The sequence below is a fragment of the Oncorhynchus clarkii genome, chromosome 20 (genome assembly GCF_045791955.1).
Source record: "Oncorhynchus clarkii lewisi isolate Uvic-CL-2024 chromosome 20, UVic_Ocla_1.0, whole genome shotgun sequence".
NCBI classification, from domain to species: domain Eukaryota; kingdom Metazoa; phylum Chordata; class Actinopteri; order Salmoniformes; family Salmonidae; genus Oncorhynchus; species Oncorhynchus clarkii.
The window spans coordinates 46,662,074-46,683,510 of NC_092166.1; the positions used below are offsets into that span (position 1 = coordinate 46,662,074).

The window sequence follows — 21,437 nt, forward strand, 5'->3', positions numbered from 1 at the left end:
GGAGCTCCTGAAACTTGACCCCAAAAAAACCCATCTGGGTCAGATGGTTTAGACCCTTTCTTTTTTAAAGGTGCTGCTCCTATCATCGCCAAGCCTACCTCCGACCTTTTTAACCTGTCTCTCCTTTCTGGGGAGGTTCCCACTGCTTAAAAGCCAGCCATGGTTCGTCCTTTATTTAAAAGGGGGAAAGCTGATCCTAACTGTTACAGGCCTATTTCTATTTTGCTCTGTTTATCAAAAGTGTTGGAATAACCTGTCAATAATCAACTGACTGGCTTTCTTGATGGCTATAGTATTCGCTCTGGTGTGCAATCTGGTTTCCGCTCAGGTTATGGATGTGTCACTGCAACCTTAAAGGTCCTCAATGATGTCACCATTGCTCTTGATTCTAAGCAATGTTGTGCTGCTATTTTTATTGACTTGGCCAAAGCTTTTGATACGGTAGACCATTCCATTCTTGTGGGTCGGCTAAGGAGAACTGGTGTCTTTGAGGGGTCTTTGGCATGGTTTGCTGACTACCTCTCTCAAAGACTGCAGTGTATAAAGTCAGAACATCTGCTGTCTCAGCCACTGCCTGTCACCAAGGGAGTACCCCAAGGCTCGATCTTAGGCCACACGCTCTTCTCAATTTACATCAACAACATAGCTCAGGCAGTAGGAAGCTCTCTCATTAATTTATATGCAGATGATACAGACTTATACTCAGCTGGCCCCTCCCCGGATTTTGTGTTAACCTCTCTAGGGGGTGTGGGACGCTACCGTCCCACCTGGCCAACATCCAGTGAAATTGCAGAGCGCCAAATTCAAAAACAGAAATACTCATTATAAGAATTCATAAAACATACAAGTATTATACATTGGTTTAAAGATTAACTTCTTGTTAATCCAACCACAGTGTCAGATTTCAAAAAGGCTTTAAGGCGAAAGCATACCATGAGATTATCTGAGAACAGCACACAGCAGACAAATCATTACAAATCGTAACCAGCCAAGTAGAGGAGTTACACAAGTCAGAAATAGCGATAAAATTAATCACTTACCTTTGATGATCTTCATATGGTTGCACTCACAAGACTCCCATTTACTCAATAAATGTTTGTTTTGTTCGAAAAAGTCCCTCTTTAAATCCAAAAACCTCCGTTTTGTTCAGTAATCCACAGGCTCAAAGGCAGTCACAACAGACAGACGAAAAATCTGAAAAGTATCAGTAAGGTTCGTAGAAACATGTCAAACGATGTTTATAATCAATCCTCAGGTTGTTTTTAGTCATAATAATCAATAACATTTCAACCAGAAAAAAAAACCTCACCCTCCTTTTGACCTCCTCCTTTTCCACAGCAACCAGTGATCCGGGTCACGGCACCAATGTAACAGTATAGCTTCTGTCCCTCTCCTCGCCCCTACCTGGGCTCGAACCAGGGACCCTCTGCACACAACAACCGACACCCACGAAGCATCATTACCCATCGCGCCAGGGAAACAACTACTTCAAGGTCTCAGAGCGTCACCAATTGAAACGCTATTAGCACGCACCACCGCTAACTAGCTAGCCATTTCACATCGGTTACAGATACACTGTCCTTCTCCCAGCACATGTCAAAGCTGCAGGCTAAAGTTAAATCTAGACTTGGTTTCCTCTATCGTAATCGCTCCTCTTTTCACCCCAGCTGCCAAACTAACCCTGATTCAGATGACCATCCTACCCATGCTAGATTATGGAGACATAATTTATAGAGCGGCAGGTAAGGGTGCTCTCGAGCGGCTAGACGTTCTTTACCATTCGGCCAACAGATTTGCCACCAATGCTCCTTATAGGACACATCACTGCAATCTATATTCCTCTGTAAACTGGTCAACTCCATATTCCCGGTTGCAAGACCCACTGGTTAATGCTTATTTATAAAACCCTCTTAGGCCTCACTCTCCCCTATCTGAGATATCTACTGCAGCCCTCATCCTCCACATACAACACCTGTTCTGCCAGTCACATTCTGTTAAAGGTCCCCAAAGCACACACATCCATGGGTCTCTCGTCCTTCAGTTCGCTGCAGCTCGCGACTGGAACAAGCTGCAACAAAACACTCAAACTGGACAGTTTTATCTCAATCTCTTCATTCAAAGAATCAATCATGGACACTCTTACTGACTGTTGTGGCTGCTTTAGGATATGTATTGCTGTCTCTACCTTCTTGCCCTTTGTGCTGTTGTCTGTGCCCAATAATGTTTGCACCATGTTGTGTTGTCATGCCTTGCTATGTTGTTGTCTTAGGTCTCTCTTTGTGAAGTGTTGTCTCACTTTTCATTATGTGTGTTTTGTCCTATATTTATATATATTTTTTAACCCCACTCCCTGCAGGATGCCTTTTGCCAGGCCATCAATGTAAATAAGAATTTGTTCTTAACTGACTTGCTTAAATAAAAGGTTAAATACATTTTTTTTTTTAATTATGTGGATAAGAGTCACAGACAAGACATTTACAAGACTAACATTTTTTATTGGTCCTTTTAAATTGTCAGGATTGTGAAACTCCTTTACAAAACACCATGGCAGAGATGCAACAGCGTCCTCCACTTGAGCGCGAGGAGTGGGCACGTATATCAGGCTTCATGGCAGGGAGACGCAAAGCCATCCCTTTTTGTAGTGTACGTCCATTCACATGACCTCAGCTACTCAGTGTTCTCCAATTATTTGAATGAGAAATAATATTTAGCTTACCTCTTTACCCATTGTATATCTCAGACACTGTTTTTCACATAGCCCCAATTCCATATGAGAGGATGATGTCATTCCATGATGTTCGAAATCAGCTCTGAAGCAAGAAAAATAGAAATGGACCGAGAAACTTTTTTATGGGGACCGTCCGTCTGCAGATGTTGGCGTTGCCGCAGCCGGATTCTCTTTTACCCGCATAACGAATAACTCATTTCCGCCATTGTTACAATATCAGTCTTTTACATTTCACATAGTTAAGTTTCAACAATGCACTCCAGACGTTGAAGTTAGCGCACTCGGTGAATGAATCAGTATAGATATTCAGTTGTATTTCTGCTGGATTTCTAGCAAGTCGGCGCTAGCTAACTGACGTTGCTGGCCGCACGAGAACCACTGGACGCTGTAGCTGTGTGGCTAAACTAGCCAGCTACACTAACGAATGGCTAGGCTTCTCACCATTTTCCATCAACTTGCTGTTTTTAGACGAAAGATACATTTCGTTTAATGTTTACATACTCACAATCCATATCATCTCTATTCACGAGTATTATAGCGCAGTTTATCGATATCCAGATTAAGTCCGATTCTCATGTGTCCTGTGTGTTGGTAACAGCTGACGCTAGTTACCAGGAGAAACATCCACCAATAGCGAAAGCCCCTTTGTGTTGGACACACCCATGAGGAAGAGCACCATGTTTTGTGTACACTGCCAGTCTAAACAGCCCAGGCCTACAACAGCGGGGAAGTATACTTTGCCTACCCTTACTAACTATAATAAATTATATTCTGGCCATATCAGAGCTACATTTTTTTTTAATACATTTCTCAATAAAATGACATTTCTAATTTAAACAGCTAATATTTAGCTTGAAAAGTAAGAACCAGGGCAGGGAGCAGCCTGGGACATAGAGAACAGAAGGTTTGTTAGATTAGATGCCCAGTTGTGTCCAAATGTCCTCAAAAGCCATACTGCAACTCTGAATCAGAGTGGGAAAATGACACCACAAAAACAAACTCCCCAAATGCATTTTGTGGACGACTGTCAAAAGTTGAACACTGTTTTATTTATTATAAATCAATGCATTTTATATAAAAAGGGCAAAGGGATCTGAAATGAAACCATTGTAAATGTAAACCTCACAAGAAGGGCACCACCTGACCTAGTTACAGATACTCAATGAGCCAATACACCTGGTTAACGATCCACTGTCACCAAAAGGCCTGGGCTATGTCCAAGTTCATTCAACAGTTGTGAATGGTTTAGAACCGAGTGCTGCAGACATAAATGAATGAGAGCATTACAAGCATGGCGACTAGGAGGACTATTGTGTTTTGTGCACTTAACACAACGGTCACTAGCAGCCAACACACATTCTTGACATGTTCACAAAACTAGAGTGAATAGCTGTCCAATGGTATAAGATTGTTGAGAACTTGGAAAGGTAAACGAGACAAAAGCTTTGTGTAACGCCCCAGTCCTGAATGTAGCCCAGGTACAGCCACCTTCTGTTTGCACAAGACCAGGGCCAACCCATAACACCTACCTACCCTAGGGTGTTCACAGATCTGAAAGAACTAGATGTGAAAGCTATAGGCATAAGTCCACAGGCCAAAACCATATCGCTTAGATGCGTCCAGTCATTTGGGATCTGTGAACACTAAAAGGGACTGGTGCTAGGGACCAACATGGAACCAAGCCCTGGTTGTTAGTTAGAATAAGCGAAGACACTTGCAGTCTAGAGCACTCAAAGAGCAGAAGAGAGCATAAAAGAGTGGGATCGTTTTCGAAGAAATCAACTTGACATTTGAAAGGACTTATTGGTACAGTGCATTCAGAAAGTTCAGACCTTCACTTATTCCACATTTTGTTACATTACAGCCTTATTCTAAATTTAATTCAATTGTCCCCCCCTCAATCTACACACAATACCACAAAATGACAAGGCAAAAACAGAAATGTTTGCTAATTCATAAAAATTAAACTTAAGTATAAAATGTACATAAGTATTCAGACCCTTTGTACTTTGTTAGAGCACCTTCACTGCAGATCCTCTCATGCTCTGTCAGGTTGGATGGGGAGTGTTGCCGCACACAGCTATTTTCAGGTCTCTCCAGAGATGTTCGATCGGTTTCAAGTCCAGGCTCTGGCTGAGCCACTCAAGGACATTCAGAGCCTTGTCCCAGCGCAACTCCTGCGTTGTTGTAGTTGTGTGCTTATGGTCATTGTCCTGTTGGAAGGTGAACCTTCAGCCCAATCTGAGGTTCCGAGCGCTCTGGAGCAGGTTTTCATCAAGGATCCCTCTGTACTTTGCTCTGTTCATATTTCCCTTGATCCTAACCTGGCAGTCCCTGCCGTTGAAATATATCGCCACAGCGTGATGCTGCCACCACCATGTTTCAACGTAGGGATGGTGCCAGGTTTCCTCCAGACTTGACTGTTGGCATTCAGAGAATCTTGTATCTCATGGTCAGAGTCCTTTAAGTACCTTTTGGCAAACTGCAAGCGGGCTGTCATGTGCCTTTTACCAAGGAGTGGCTTCTGTCTGGCCACTCTACCATAAAGGCCTGATTGGTGGAGTGCTGCAGAGATGGAAGAACCTTCCAGAAGGACAACCATCTCCACAGAGGAACTCTGGAGCTCTGTCAGAGTGACCATCGGGTTCTTGGTCACTTCCCTGATCAAGGCCCTTTTCCCGATTGCTCAGTTTGGCCGAGCGGCCAGCAGTAGGAAGAGACTTGGTGGTTCCAAACTTCTTCCATTTAAGAATGGAGGAGGCCACTGTGTTCTTGGGGACCTTCAATGCAGGATACATTTTTTGGTACCCTTCCCCAGATCTGTGACACAGATCTTGACACAAACCTGTCTCGGGGCTCTATAGAAAATTCCTTCGACCTCATGGCTTGGTTTTTGCTCTGACATGCACTGTCAACTGTGGGACGTTACATAGACAGGTGTGTGCCTTTCCAAATCATGTCCAAGCAATTGAATTTACCACAGGTGGACTCCAATCAAGTTGTAGAAACATCTCAAAGATGATCAATGGAACAGGATGCACCTGAGCTCAATTTCAAGTCTCATAGCAAAGGGTCTGAATACTTATGTAAATAAGGCATTTGTTTATTTGTAATCAAATTGCTAAAATTTCTACAACTTTTTTCGCTTTGTCATTATGAGGAAATAAATTAACTTAATTCATTTTAGAATAAGGCAAAATGTAACAAAATGTGGGAAAAGTGATGGGGTCTGAATACTTTCCGAATGCACTAAACACTATTTAATTTAGATAAATAAAATAAAAATTCTAGGAAGTAATTGGTATTGTCACTGTCAAATAAATGTTTACTTTAGGACATTACTCAGTCTTAGGACATTATGCACGCTTGAGTACGACCACATCTTTGAACAAATCATGGTTGGCCATCACAACTACAGGCAATAGATAGGCCAAGAATAACCCTTTAAATAGTCCACATTTCAAAACGCAACCCAATTCATCCACACTCAAATATTGTTCCAAAATAAAAACATTATTATTTAAAATCAAGTTGATTTCACTGACCCCAAAAGGTAAAGCTCAGGCTCTGGTAATAAGGTGTTATTTGCAGACAACTAGATTTCCCTTAATGTAATATGAGAATTTAATAGGCCTGCGTCTTTGGGTGAGAGGTCAAATCACCAGTGTTTCCAGGTCAATGTAAGCTGTAAAAATATGAGACTTGGGGTATGGCTTTCTGGCACCTGGCTTTTAAAGCAACCTTATATACTGAGCTTGTTTTGTGAGTTTAGGGAGGGTGGGGAAAGATTCAAATGGACCACAGGTCCAAATTACCTAAAACACATATTAAAGAAAAATAAAACAAATAACTTAAATAGAAGTGCTAAAACAATAGTTATTTGAGCCCTTTCATTAACCAGAAATAAAGCAGGGTGGAAGCGAATCCCAGCCCACCCCAACAGAAAAGGAGAGAGAGGAATAACAGTAATACCAATTTGTCATCCAATGATTCACAGATGTACAGTTCACTTAGGTCAGACTCCGCCCACCCCAACCTCCCTTCCCAGAATTCTATAGTCATTGCCCCCCCCAGGTCTGTGAGCCCCGTCCGCCCTCTGTTTCAAGTCTGTCTGTACTGGAGGGAGAGCTCTCATCTGTCTCAGTGCATCCCCTGTCCTCCTCCTCTGCCCTCTTTAACTGCTCTTCTTTTCTCCTGCGCTCCATCTCCCACTCTACAAAGGTGTCAAAGAGGCTTGGCCAGGCCTCGTCCTCGCTGTAGTTGCTCAGGTCCGGCCCGATGGCCTGCGTGAAGTTGAGGAACATGTTCCAGGTGTCCCGCGAGATGCCCCGCACACCTGACGGGTTCTCGCCCAGGAACTCCAGCCAGTGCTCGAGGATGGCTGGCGTATCCTGCGTGAAGACCAAGCGCCACAGCGCAATGGCGATGTCACGCTGCAGCGAGCGCTGGCCTTCATCAGCGTCCAGGCCGAACTGGAAGGTGAAGCGGTACAGCTCCTTGAAGTTCTCCTCGCCCTGCGCCTCCAGCAGCATGAAGGGGAACCGGGAGCAGATGCCCTCGAGACTGTCTGCCTTGATCGCCCTGCATCCGTCTACAAACTCCTTCCTATAGACAGGTGGAGGAAAACAGGGCTGCGTTATAGACCACAACACAAGGTTATTATAAAAAATAAAATGTATCATGAAAAAACTATTTAGACAACTTAAATAAAATAATTAACAACACTGAAACTATATTTGACTTAAACTAAATAAAATCATCATGAATTGTTCAGTATTATTGTAAACTTTTTGTTTAGTTTTATTGTAAACTTTGGCAAAAAAATCTAACAGGGTTTTCAAGAGATTCAAGCTACAGAATCTGGCTGGTAAATGCTGCCAGAAGATGGTGTTGTTTCAAATAGGTCTACTTAGTGCGTCACTATCACTTGCTAACAGGGTGGGAATTTTTTTTAGCTAACTTGATTCTTCTTACATGTACTACCAAAGTTAAAAAGCATTGGATTGGTGTAAGCATGGGGAGAGTTTGCTTCCACCATATTTTTTGCACCAGTCTTGGCGCTATTCCTTTTGAATCCAAGTCACATTGAGATTTACTTTATAATTTCAACCTAACCTATGACCTGACCGATCACCTTTAATATTACTGCCTTCTCTGTGGTATTTGTATTTATTAAAGATCCCAATTAGCTGCTGCCTTTCCTGGGGTCTAGCAACATAAAGGCAGTTATATACCCTCAGGCCACTACCCTACTACCACATATCTAGAATACAAAATCCATGTGTACGTGTGTGTAGAGTGTGTGTCTTATCAGGTGTATGCGTGTGTGTCTGTCTCTTCACAGTCCTCGCTGTTCTAGAAGGAGTATTTTTTATCCGTTTATCCTAATTTCCTACTGCTTGCATCAGTTACCTGATGTGGAATAGAGTTCCATGAAGCCATGGCACTATGTGGTAACATCCCAAAAAACACAATAACAAACAACTCTGACAAATGGTTCCGAGCCTCCACACATGATTTCTGTCCAACACTAAAACTATAACTGCAACTAAATAATATAAAAAACTGAAAACTAACAAACTAAATTTAATAGAAATAAAACTAATATAAAAACACAAAACTTTAATGTTGCTGCAACATAATGTCAACCTTTGAACCAGGCAATAAGCCTTAAATAAGCCTTATGGAGAAAAACCTGGGGCAATTTCAAGCCAATAAGCTCAGTTGAGAAACTCTTACCATCAAACTGATAAAACATCACCTAGGCCTCAACATAAACAAGTCAGGTAAAGTAAGCAAGGAAATAACTGTGCCGTCTTGGTCTCTCAACTCTTTGTCAGTATGATAACGTGCAGCAGGCCCAGACATTTTACAGCACAGGGAGAGAAAGGGCAAGATGCCCCTGAGATAAACTTGACCACATCCTGTCACCCTGCCATATTGTGCTTCTGTCGCTTCAGCACATGACACCCTGGCCAGATATGTCCTCTGATATGCCTTTTTTTCCCCACCCCATTTTATACTGCAGACATTAAATCAGACCTGGTCTGAACAGCAAAGCAACAGTAAAACTTTCAAAGTTTAGGTAGCTAGGTAGCTCAGATGGGAACATTTTGTTTTATGTAAAATGATCGTAATAGGTCCAATTTTCAGACTATGACAATTGATGAGACAAAATCATCTGAGGAATAGACCATCAGAAAGACACACTGTCCACTCCATACTCATCTCAGCCACTTATTACAGAGTGCAGTGTCAGAGCCAGAGACGGATTCTATTTGTGCCCCCTACCTGTGGGGGGGTGGGGGGGGTGGAGTGGGGTGGCCAGCCAGAACAATGTTAATTGAAACACTGCACAGTAACAGGAAACTAGCCTAAAACAGACAGTGCATGGCAGCCGTAGACATTTTTGAATTTGATCCAGGTTTAGCATCAGACATTATGAGCTAATATGGTCTCTTTTGGACCAATTCTTGACTCGAAGAATCTTCTCAGAATATATTCTCTGAATATCAGCAACAACACATTGATGTAGCGTTTTCTTTGTCTTATGCCTACCCCTTCCCATTCACAACCCATCTCTCACCTTGTAAACTTGCACATGGTGGCAGCCTGAAACTTCCAAGCGAGGACCAGCACGCGGAACTCGGCGGGGTCCACGTACAGGTCGTTGCAGAACCTCTCCATGCCCTCCTCCAAGATAGACTCCTCCTGTGGGTCCTTGTAGCAGCAGAAAAGCTCCTCGATGCGCAGCAAGGACGGCCCCTCCCTATCTGCCACCGAGTGCTCCTCATTCCTCAGGTCCCCCATCATGGCCGATGTGGGGATCATCGTGGTCTCCACGGTAACCTCCAAGGCATTCTTGGTGCCATTGAACATGAGCTCACTGGAGGCCTTGCTGCTCAGGGAGCTGGGCTCCTCCTTGTGTCCTCCTCCCCCACTGCCTCCCGTGCCCCCGCATTTCTTGTGGTGGGACTTGGACCCAGGCTCCTTGTCGCCACTCTTGCTCCCGAGCGAGGACGATGGGTTCTTACACTTGGTGACACACTGGCCCATGTCGCTCGCTTTGGTTCTCACGGTCTGTCCTCCCCTCCTTCAGGCCCTGCCTGCCCCACCTAGACGCCTCTGCTCTGGCCTGGTGAGACGTCTCAACATGCCCTTGGGCCCTGAGACAGAGGAGGAGTCCAACACAGTCACACAGAGTCAACAATAACAGTAACAATGAATCACTGGATCAACAAAGCTGCTAGTCACAAAGGGTCAAAAGCCACAACACTGAGGTGATAATTACTAGAGAAAACGATCACTAAATGCTAGTTAGAAAAACATATGAAGATCATACAGTAGGCTACATCACCACCAACGAAGAAGGGTGGAGGGCCTGGCAGCTTTTTGAAGCCTGGCCCTGGTACCATAAAAGCTGGTACTGTACCATGGAGAGGAGGGGGGGTCCAAATCAAACTGGAGGGCTGTATAAGTACGAAACACTTATAGAGAGGAGCCTTATATAGCATGGATTATCATAGAAACAGACTAAAATACTTAACAACAAGATGTTTTTAACCATAGAAACCACAAGATAAAAAAATTAGAAGTGGTCTGGCTCATACATACTACTAGCCTACACAATACCCTACCAGAGTAGTTCACAGATAGAGCAAGAAAAGGGTTGGTGCTGATAAATACTTACAGACACTTCCTCAGAATGCATTGACCACTCTAGATGAAGGTGTCTTTTTCTGCTCCATTGTAGTGACCGCAATGCTGAATGACACACACCATCTTGTCACCATAAGCATAATGTCATACAGGGGTGTTGTTCTCCCACATGTAGATTCAGTTTGTTTACTTGCTGTGAATTTGTAATTTGAGATCGAGAAAGCAGTCAGTTACTACGTAGCAGGGTATTCCCACAGCAAACTATAGCAACAAATATGCCCAAGCCTTCTCCTTTGTGAGAGCTTTTAATTATATACATTTGAAATATTCTGTGACTCATGAGAAATTCATGATAGCTTCCAGCTGTCTCAAGATTCATAAGCCACCTAGCAATACTCATGATTTGATGATGAAACACTTAGCTACAAGAGAACCGCCCCTGATCACATTTAGCGATTGAAACTATTCATGAGGAATGGAACCTCCGATCTAGTTCACCGTGGACATGTACAGGTAAAAGCTTTCAGTGCTTTCAATTATGTTCACCCCATTCTATTGGCAAATGGAGATTATTGTTTTAGCTAGCTGAATAGGAACGCATCTACCATTTCAATACTGAGGGGAATATCTAGTTAACATAGCTATCTACGTAACTATTTAGTTAGCAACCCATTTATCAAAATAACACTGCCAGAAATAATCTAAACTAGCTAGTCTAGCTAACGTTAACTCATCTGAACGCGGCGTTGGCAAGTTGCGTATTTTAGTTTGACCAACTAACAACATGCTGACCTAATCAACATGACTGTCTAACAACTTCAGTAGCTAAATTCCCTTGGCTTGCTATACTTCGCCATCATCATACCCTAGCTAGTGGCTGTCTAACTAGCACGTCATCATGTAGCTAGAGCGCTAACTTTACAGATAACGTTATCTAGCAAGCATGCCAAAGCTATACACTGGTTTAGATAGTGAACAACAAACGTACCTTTTACAAATAAATGATTGTCTAGAAAATCGCGTACATCACTCCAATAACATTAGCTAGTAAAACAAAACGTTAGCTTGCTATCTTAGGACACGACACAAACATCCCCACATAGCTAAAAATATAGCCAGCTAACGTTAGCTAGTCAGCATCATAAACAAAACCGAGCGTTTCAGTTGACTTTCGCCTGATAAGAACGCACCTGGTTTGCAAACAACCGCCATAAACGACTGACTTCTACTTTAAATTGACTGCTAAATCAAACAACTCAGATGAACCAGTACGAAAGGCTTACAGTTTCTTTGTGTTTCGCCCTTATGTGGACATTAAGGGAATATTCCCTGCATCACTTCCTCCCCGCAGAGCACCCCACCAGCGAGACGTCTAGAAAGCTATGATAACCACTGATCTACATGGATAAGGATGGGCTCCCCTGTTTAGATTTAGTTAAACCTTGAAGTGGCTGGCAAAAATTCAAACGAACAGGAATCAACATGATGTAATATTAGGTGAAATCTTATTCCTCTTTTGGTTTGAACTTGAAGGGCTTTGAAAAGCGAATTACATTTGGACTTTTGAGCTCCCGAGTGGCGCAGCGGTCTCAGCCACTACATGTTTGTGATAGAGGCATCACTACAGACCCTGGTTCGATTCCAGGCTGTATCATAACCGGCCGTGATTGGGAGTCCCATAGGGCGGCGTACAATTGGCCCAGCGTCGTCCGGATTGGCCGTCATTGTAAATAAAGGTTAAATAAAAAAATGAAATGGTTTCGTAGCGACTTTGCAACCCACTGATTGCTGCGAACACGTTAATAAAATTACGTCAGTGTAATCGTCATCTCTATGCGACATGTTGACAAAAAAGCGCACAGCAGGTAGGTCAAGTAATTCATAATACGACTATTCTGCAAATTAGCATTAGGAATGAATGTTATTGTAATGTTGACATACACCGTTAGATATTCCTGTCCTATATGTTCCAATTACATTAAAGAATAACATGTCATCATTAGCCAGGTATATTGGCTTGCCACCCTGCTAGCTCTTTTTTAAATGTAGAAAAACCAGTATACATACAAGAAGTATACAAATAGATAATGATAACATATCCTAGGTGGTACAACAAATGACATATTATACAAACACCTTAAAAGAAACACATATTATTTGTTTTAACAGCTTTCTTAGAAGGATGTTGAATAGTCTGCTCAAATGTACTGCTCGAATTACCTATAGAAAACACGGAAGTGTTTTTTTATTAGTGAATTTATGAATATGACATTTTTCCATTAGCACAATTAGATTTATGAGATAAAATAGTTTTTCTTCATCCTTATTATGGTTAAGGAAACCCGAGCAGCACATTCTCCCATAAAAAAAGTCACCCTGCTTGCTCATGTTTGCCCATGTTCATCAGCGTGATGCAGAACCCAGTGAGCTAATCAAAATTAAATATACTTATACACTTTTCTGAAAATCAGTTAATTTAATTCTAGTGTACATACGATCAATGTCACCAGGGATGGTCTGTATGTGAAGGACTCTAAGCTGATTGTGATTGTGATTCTAGTCTCTGCTACAATGAAAATAAAACATTTCCGATGTTATATTACCACCTAGTGGTTTATTTAAACATGCGAGTACATGTATTATTTTCCCACACTTTCCAGGGGTAAACCTACTTCTGTTTCAGTAACACTTCAAAGCAGTTAACTCACATCCATATATATATATATGTTTTCACCTATCCAATGATGTTTGATCAGTGGTTATATCATTTCAAACAGGGTCCCAGTCTGACTCCCTGCATATATTCTTCATATTCCCTGCTTTGTATTGTTTTTAGACCAAATGACATCTGCCACACGTAATCAGGTCCTGTCACTGTATATGAGGGTATTTCGGATCGCCCGGGGCTGGCAGTCCACACTCCCACAAGAGACTGAGAGCGAGAGACGGTACATTGTCCAGGAGGCCCAGACCCTCTTCAGACAGAACCAACAGGTACAGATAGTAGGGATGGGCATTTGAAATTATTTGGCTGTTCGCATATATATTTTTTAAAGTACTCGGAATGGAAAAAGCATTTTTGGAGAACGACCAATAATTGTCCAAGACCATATGTCAGGCTATATATCAGATATAGGCCTTTTCTAGTCCATCCCCTTCTATCGGCAATGCCGATAGTCCCTTTACATAGCAAAACTGCTGCTATGCCAGCCACCTCTGGCATAGCAGCACTGCACAATGCTGAGGAATGTCTAGCTGGGAAAATCAGCAGTAGTAGTAAGCTTGCTCATTCTCCAACAGAAAGGTGCACTGTTGAGAAATTGATTAATTGAGACAGTGACCAAAGTCAAACTCCTGTTGCAAATATTAGTTTAGTTAATTCACTAACAATAAGTCTTGTGTCGACGTGCCCGGACATGCATGCATTAAGCAAGCTAGCTAGCTAAGCAGATAAATATGACTCGCAGTGGTGGAAAAAGTACCCAATTGTCATACTTGATACTTTTATAGAAAATTATAATTTAAAAAAAAAATGTACTTGAGTATCAAATGTAATTGCTAAAACATACTTAAGTATCAAAAGTAAAAGTATAAATAATTTCAAATTCCTTATATTAAGCAAACCAGACAGCACAATTTTCTTGTTTTTTAAATTCATGGATAGGCAGGGGCACACTCCAACACTCAGACATAATTGACAAAACTTTATTTGTCACATGTGTAGACTTTAGCGTGAAATGCTTACTTACAAGCCTTTAACCAACAATGCATTTCAAGAAGATTTAAGAAAATAATCTCAGCAAAAAAATAAATGTCCTCTCACTGTTAACTGCGTTTATTTTCAGCAAAGTGTAAATATGTGTAAATATTTGTATGAACATAACAAGATTCAACAACTGAGACATAAACTGAACAAGTTCCACAGACATGTGACTAACAGAAATGGAATAATGTGTCCCTGAACAAAGGGGGGTCAAAACTAACAGTGAATATCTGGTGTGGCCACCAGCTGCATTAAGTACTGCAGTGCATCTCCTCCTCATGGACTGCACCAGATTTGCAAGTTCTTGCTGTGAGATGTTACCCCACTCTTCCACCAAGGCACCTGCAAGATCCCAGACATTTCTGGGGGGGGGGCCCTAGCCCTAGCCCTAGCCCTCACCCTCCGATCCAACAGGTCCCAGACGTGCTCAGTGGGACTGAGATCCGGGCTCTTCACTGGCCATGGCAGAACACTGACATTCCTGTCTTGCAGGAAATCACGCACAGAACGAGCAGTATGGCTGGTGGCATTGTCATGCTGGAGGGTCATGTCAGGATGAGCCTGCAGGAAGGGTACCACATGAGGGAGGAGGATGTCTTCCCTGTAAGGCACAGCGTTGAGATTGCCTGAAATGACAACAAGCTCAGTCCGGTAATGCTGTGACACACCACCCCAGACCATGACGGACCCTCCACCTCCAAATCGATCCCGCTCCAGAGTACAGGCCTCGGTGTAATGCTCATTCCTTTGACGGTAAACGTGAATCTGACAATCACCCCTGGTGAGACAAAACTGCGACTCGTCAGAGAAGAGCACTTTTTGCCAGTCCTGTCTGGTTCAACGACGGTGGGTTTGTGCCCATGGTCGACGTTGTTGCCTGTGATGTCTGGTGAGGACCTGCCTACAAGCCCTCAGTTCAGCCTCTCTCAGCCTATTGCGGACAGTCTGAGCACTGATGGAGGGATTGTGCGTTCCTGGTGTAACTCGGGCAGTTATTGCTGCCATCCTGTACGTGTCCTGCAGGTGTGATGTTCGGATGTACCGACCCTATGCAGGTGGTGTTACACTTGGTATGCCACTGCGAGGATGATTAGCTGTCTGTCCTGTCTCCCTGTAGCGCTGTCTTAGTTGTCTCACAGTACGGACATTGCAACTTATTGCCCTGGCCACATCTGCAGCACTCATGCCTCCTTGCAGCATGCAAGGCACGTTCACGCAGATGAGCAGGGACCCTGGGCATCTTTCTTTTGGTGTTTTTTAGAGTCAGTAGAAAGGCCTCTAGTGTCCTAAGTTTTCATAACTGTGACCTTAATTGCCCGTCTGTAAGCTGTTAATGTCTTAACAACCGTTCCACGGGTGCATGTTCATTAATTGATTATGGTTCATTGAACAAGCATGTGAAACAGTGTTTATACTCTTTCCAATGAAGATCTGTGAAGTTATTTGGATTTTTACAAATTCTTTGAAAGACAGGGTCCTGAAAAAGGGATGTTTCTTTTTTTGCTGAGTTTATTTACCAATTAGACTGAAATAAAAAGTAACAATAACGAGACTATATACAGGGGGCATCGGTACTGAGTCAGTGTGTGGGGGTACAGGTTAGTTGAGGTAATTTGTACGTGTATGTGGGGGTGAACTGACTATGCATAGATAATAAACAGCGAGTAGCAGCAATGTACAAAAGGATGCGGGGGGTGTCAATGTAAATTGTCTGGTGGCGATTTTATTAATTGTTCAGCAGTCTTATGGCTTGTGGGTAGAAGCTGTTGAGGAGCCTTTTTGTTCTAGACTTGGAGCTCCGGTACCGCTTGCCGTGCGATAGCAGAGAAAACAGTCTATAACTTGGGTGACTGGAGTCTCTGACAACCTTATGAGTTTTCCTCTGACACCATAAACTATCAAAATAAAGTTGCACACTCCATGTATAAACTCCCAGCAATTTATTGGGTATTTACCACTGTTTGGGCATCACTATACCTTCCTCAGGGTAATGTCATGAATACTTGACCCAGGTTATGTAGACAAACAGTGCAATTAGTGCAACCAATGACAATAGTGAGGAGTATGTCATAATGATTAAGTTAATTCAAATTAATTAATGAAACTGTTAAAAAATAGTATATGGCATATTAAATCTACTACGCTATTGTTATCATATAGAAACATAATGGAATATTTTACAACATATTCGCATCAACATACATTGTTTCATTCAATTTCACACAATTTTCTATTTCATTTCATATTTGTTACATGTAATCTTTTGGTTCAACCTTAATGTTTAAGGAGCATCATCAAACAGGGGGAACATATTAGGTGTACGCTAATAAGCTGTTGAAAGAATATATCAATATATAAGACTTGTTCATAAAGGAAGAATGTTGTTCATAAGAAGGGCCCGCCTATTTTATACAGGCCCTGGATGGCAAGAAGCTTTGCCCCAGTGATGTACTGAGCCGTTCGCACTACCCTCTGTAGCGCCTTACGGTCAGATGCCGAGCAATTGCCATACCAGGCGGTGATGCACCGGTCAGGATGCTCTCGATGGTGCAGCTGTAGAACCTTTTGAGGATCTGGGGACCCATGCCAAATCTTTTCAGTCTCCTGAGGGGGAAAAGGTTTTGTCGTGCCCTCTTCACAACTGTCTTGGTATGTTTGAACCATGATAGTTTGTTGGTGATGTGGACACCAAGGAACTTGAAACTATCAACCCGCTCCACTACAGCACTGTCGATGTTAATGGGGGCCTGTTCAGCCCTCCTTTTCCTTGAGTCCATGATCAGCTCCTTTGTCTTGCTCACATTGAGGCAGAGGTTGTTGTCCTGGCACCACACTGCCAGTTCTCTGACCTCCTCCTTATAGGATGTCTCATCGTTGTCAGTGATCAGGCCTACCACTGTTGTGTCGTCAGCAAACTTAATGATGGTGTTGGAGTCGTGTTTGGCCACGCAGTCGTGGGTGAACAGGGAATACAGGAGGGGACTAAGTAAAAACCCCTGAGGGGTCCCAGTGTTAAGGATCAGCGTGGCAAGCGTGACGTGTTGTTGCCTACTCTTTCCACCTTGGGGTGGCCCATCAGGAAGTCCAGGATCCAGTTGCAGAGGGAGGTGTTTAGTCCCAGAGTCGTTAGCTTAGTGATGAGCTTCGTGGGCACTATGGTGTTGAATGCTGAGCTGTAGTCAATGAACAGCATTCTCACATAGGTGTTCCTTTTGTCCAGGTGAGAAAGGGCAGTGTGGAGTGCGATTGAGATTGCGTCATCTGTGGCTCTGTCAGGGCTGTTTGCCAATTGGAGTGGGTCTAGGGTGTCCGGGAGGATGCTGTTGATGTAAGCCATGAACGGCCTTTCAAAGCACTTCATGACTACTGACATGAGTGCCACTGGGCGGTAATCATTTAGGCAGGTTGCCTTCACTTCCTAGGGCACAGGCACTATGGTGGTCTGCTTGAAACATGTAGGTATTACAGACTCGATCAGGGAGAGGTTGAAAATGTCACAGAAGACACTTGACAGTTGGCCCGCGCATGCTTTGAGTACATGTCCTGGTAATCCATCTGGCCCAGCGGCTTTGTGAATGTTGACCTGTTTTAAAGTTTTTGTTCACATCGGCTACTGAGAGCATTATCACACAGTCATCCAGAACAGCATGTGTGTTCAGTGAGTCTGCCAGATCAGAGGCAGAAGGGATGACCAGGGATGTTCTCTTGATAAGTGTGTGAATGAACCATTTTCCTGTCCTGCTATGCATTCAAAATGTAATGAGTACTTTTGGGTGTCAGGGAAAATGTATGGAGTAAAAAGTACATTATTTTCTTTACGAATGTAGTAAATTAAAAGTTGTCAAAAATATTAAAGTAAAGTACAGATACCCCAAAAAAATGATTAAGTTGTACTTTAAAGTATTTTTACTTAAGTACTTTACACCACTGGTGACCTGTTAGCGAAGATTACGATAACTAACCCTTTTATCTGTAGTGTCAGCTAGCTAGCTATATTGGCTACTGTGCTAGCTAGCTGGCTAGATAAACATTGTGCTAAGATATCAGATAGAAACTATTAGCCAATGCAGCTAACTAACGTTAGCTGGTTATCATTTTGAACATGCTCCATTTTCGGCAACAAGCCATCTGACTTGCGGTGTAACTTTAGCTATTTACTGGTGTGTTTATCTGGCCAGCCGCAATCATATCCGTAAATTGACAGTATTGTCGTAATAGGGAAATTAAGTGTTTTTAAAATGCCTAAATAAAGGTTGACAATAGGTTTAGATATCTAAGAATATTCCTGCATATTTATAGACCAAAAAATAGATCAGCGTGTCCACAGTTTTTATGTGAGTGAAGTCATACGTATAAAAAAAATCACAACCGCTGTGATGGAAACAGGAAGTTACGGTACAGTTTTGTAAATGCCGACAGATTATTTGTTAATTTGTAATGGATCTTTTTGCGTTGGTAAAATGTGTTATGCAAGAAATGGCAGTGGAAAGGCCATTATGCGCAAATATTGATATATGACTTGGAGTCACGTGATGATATGGTGTGTGGCCCTCCCACTATGACTCAGGAACCATGCAGTTTATTGGGCTACAGATGGAAAAAAATAAGTATACTGAACAAAAATATAAATGCAACAATTTTAACGATGCAACAATTTCAACGAGTTACAGTTCATATTTGAAATCAGTCAATTTAAATGGACTTCACAGAAGTTGCAGGGACGCAACCATGGGTCAGAGAGGATATAGGCCCACCCACTGGGGAGCCAGGCCCAGCCAATCAGAATTACTTTTCCCCACAAAAGAGCTTTATTACAGCCAGAAATACTCCTCAGTTTCATCAGCTGTCCGGGTTGCTAGTCTCAGACTATCCAACAGGTGAAGAAGTCAGATGTGGAGGTCCTGGGCTGGCGTGGTTACACGTGGTCTGCAGTTGTGAGGCCGGTTGGACGTACTACCAAATTCTCTAAAACGACATTGTAGAGTTGGCTTATGGTAGAGAAATTAACATAAAATTCTCTGGCAACAGCTCTGGTGGACATTCCTCCAGTCAGCATGCCAATTGCATGCTCCCTCAAAACAAACTTGAGACCTCTGTGGCATTGTGTTGTGTGTCAAAACTGCACATTTTAGTGGCCTTTTATTGTCCCCAGCACAAGGTGCACTTGTGCAATGATCATGCCTTTTAATCAGCTTCTTTCTATGCCACAACTGTCACGTGGATGGATTATCTTAGCAAAGGAGAAATGCTCATTAACAGGGATGTAAACAAATTTGTGAGAGAAATAAGACTTTTGTGTGTGTGGAGGGAACGGTTAGAACGCAATTGAGTGATTGAGACACAGAGGGGAAAGTGAATTTAGGGAGATGAATGGTGTGATGCTTGGCTTGGTTTCTTTTTTGTTGTGCCCCGCAAATGCACATGTACAAATTGAACTCTAGAGTCGAAGCAAATTCACTTTGTCTTCAAGACAAAATGTAACTTGCCGGTTCAGGTAGCCACAAAGCTCATTCCACCAAATAATTTGACAGTATTTGAAAAAAAAAATTGATCTTTGGTTAAGATCGAGATTTGACGGCCGTTCAAGTACTCTATTATTCATGCCTATCCCTAAAAGATGGCCCTAAAGGTTGTCTGGTGTAGCTCAAATTTTTCTTTATCTGTTCTGTGTATCCCCTTTAGCTGACAGATCATACATCAATAAAGAAGTGCATAGACGAATGTGAGGCAAGGATAGGAATTGGTAAGTGTCAACGACAGCCTGGTTGACGTTTTTAATGATTTCATTTAGCAATGTATCAGGTGTGAGAATGTGACATTTTTATGCACTCTAATTTGCAGGTCTTCATTACAGGAATCCCTATCCAAGACCTGTAAGTAACAGACATCTAAACCAGAACAAATGTTTCTCTCTCAGGAACTATTGTGTCATTTCACTATTGTCTAATGTAATGGTTTTATTTTGGTTCTTTAATTGCAGCTCTACCTGCCTATAATGGGACTGGCAACCCAGAAAGGCAGGAAGCTGAAAGCACAGCAACGCATGAGGAAGCAGGCCAAGCCGGTTTACCTACAGTCACATGACGAAGACAGTTGAGACTAGATTAACTCATGTTGCCAAGGACAGGAAGACCGTCACTGGCTGATCTCAGGAGGAGTTGAGTTCATATGACCATTCAGCTGTAGATGACAAAAGTAATTTATATCCAATGTTCATCACGCACATCAATGTTCATCAAGCACATTTGAATGCGCACTGCAGGATCCAATCCATCATGTCTGTGCAACAGTATACTTTACCGAGTATATTTATGCATGCATTTCCTGACAAAAGCTGTTATGTAAATGTCAGTCTTGTCTGTCCCGTAAGATAGTCAGCCAAAAAGATGTATGATATTGTTTTGACTATTTATTCTTTCAATAAATTGAGTTTTGATAAATGCCACTCCTCTGCATTCATGCTTTCAATAAATAAATAAAAAGACAGATGAAATCTGTCAGGTAGAAAAATACTTAGATTCCTCAGTACTTTTCCGATCCTTTTTAGCCAGTAGTTCTGAAAGTAGCGCTCACGAGCCAAAAGTGGTCCCAAAAATGTTGTACTTCACCATCACATCATTGTTCTCTAGCCTCTGTAGCATGCACAAAGAGAATAAAAAATTAAAAAACTCTGTAGTGTTCATGAGCTGTGCACATGCATGGCTTCACCCCACAACCTCATTGGACAATGCAGTGCCAATCGGACCTTGCGTCCCACTTTAACCTTGCAAGCTCATTGGGCATCATTCCACCTGCAAATCAACATTGTCTGTCATGCTTGGTTCTGGCTAATTCCCTTTGTTGTACAGACTGGTAGAGCAATCAAGCGATTGTGATAATGTAATTTATACAATGGAAAAGTTATAACCTACTTACTGTATGTTTGCATCAAATGGCCTATCCTTTAAAGTCATGTAATGATTACAGTGCCTTCAGAAAGTATTCACGCCCCTTTACTTTTTCCACATTTTGTTGTGTTACAGCCTGAATTTAAAATGGATTAAATTGAAATGTTTTTGTCACTAAACACAATACCCCATAATGTCAAATTCAAATGATGTTTGACATTTTTTACAAATTAATTCAAAATGAAAAGCTGAAATGTCTTGAGTCTATAAGTATTCAACCCCTTTGTTAATGGCAAGCAGCAAAGATTTGCTGAACAAGTTAAAAGTTGCATGGACTCACTGTATGCAATAATAGTGTTTAACATGATTTTTGAATGACTTCCTCATCTCTGTACCCCAC

General features: G+C 42.3%; 3 protein-coding genes across 5 annotated transcripts in view; 1 reads left to right on the plus strand and 2 right to left on the minus strand.

Annotated features, from left to right (window-relative positions):
• Positions 1 to 3,320, minus strand: part of LOC139376437 (katanin-interacting protein-like) — a 43,192-nt gene extending 39,872 nt beyond the window's left edge. Inside the window, 1 exon segment of the mRNA XM_071119037.1 lies at positions 3,234 to 3,320. Within this exon segment, the coding sequence (XP_070975138.1) occupies positions 3,234 to 3,245 (12 nt within the window). The 5' untranslated portion in view covers positions 3,246 to 3,320.
• A 416-nt stretch (positions 3,321 to 3,736) lies between these two features.
• LOC139376438 (DCN1-like protein 3) lies at positions 3,737 to 11,740 on the minus strand. Of its 2 annotated transcripts, none has more exons than XM_071119038.1 (4): positions 11,671 to 11,740; positions 10,419 to 10,580; positions 9,315 to 9,894; positions 3,737 to 7,333 (listed from the first exon to the last, which is right to left on the minus strand). In XM_071119038.1, exons 3-4 carry the CDS (start codon positions 9,782 to 9,784, stop codon positions 6,787 to 6,789), a joined length of 1,017 nt encoding a protein of 338 aa, XP_070975139.1. In that variant the 5' UTR covers positions 9,785 to 9,894; positions 10,419 to 10,580; positions 11,671 to 11,740; the 3' UTR covers positions 3,737 to 6,786. The 2 variants fall into 2 exon arrangements, with proteins under 2 accessions (XP_070975139.1, XP_070975140.1); XM_071119039.1 differs by having other exon boundaries at positions 11,578 to 11,714.
• Positions 10,874 to 20,590, plus strand: LOC139376439 (LYR motif containing 1). Of its 2 annotated transcripts, none has more exons than XM_071119041.1 (5): positions 10,874 to 10,900; positions 13,224 to 13,381; positions 19,833 to 19,893; positions 19,992 to 20,023; positions 20,131 to 20,590. In XM_071119041.1, the coding sequence occupies exons 2-5, from the start codon at positions 13,229 to 13,231 to the stop codon at positions 20,245 to 20,247; spliced, it is 363 nt and encodes a 120-aa protein (XP_070975142.1). In that variant the 5' UTR covers positions 10,874 to 10,900; positions 13,224 to 13,228; the 3' UTR covers positions 20,248 to 20,590. The 2 variants fall into 2 exon arrangements, with proteins under 2 accessions (XP_070975142.1, XP_070975141.1); XM_071119040.1 differs by lacking the exon at positions 10,874 to 10,900 and adding an exon at positions 12,061 to 12,252.
• Positions 20,591 to 21,437: the final 847 nt, after the last annotated feature.

What these genes read in the sequence shown, in the direction of transcription:
- LOC139376438 (XM_071119038.1), bottom strand. Translation starts at nt 9,784, where the DNA reads ATGGGCCAGTGTGTCACCAAGTGTAAGAACCCATCGTCCTCGCTCGGG. An exon ending in ACCATGTGCAAGTTTACAAG is followed by an intron (nt 7,334 to 9,314) that starts GTGAGAGATGGG and finishes ACCTGTCTATAG; the next exon opens with GAAGGAGTTTGTAGACGGAT.
- LOC139376439 (XM_071119040.1), top strand. Translation starts at nt 12,228, where the DNA reads ATGTTGACAAAAAAGCGCACAGCAG. An exon ending in GACAAAAAAGCGCACAGCAG is followed by an intron (nt 12,253 to 13,223) that starts GTAGGTCAAGTA and finishes TATTGTTTTTAG; the next exon opens with ACCAAATGACATCTGCCACA. An exon ending in TCTTCAGACAGAACCAACAG is followed by an intron (nt 13,382 to 19,832) that starts GTACAGATAGTA and finishes TATCCCCTTTAG; the next exon opens with CTGACAGATCATACATCAAT.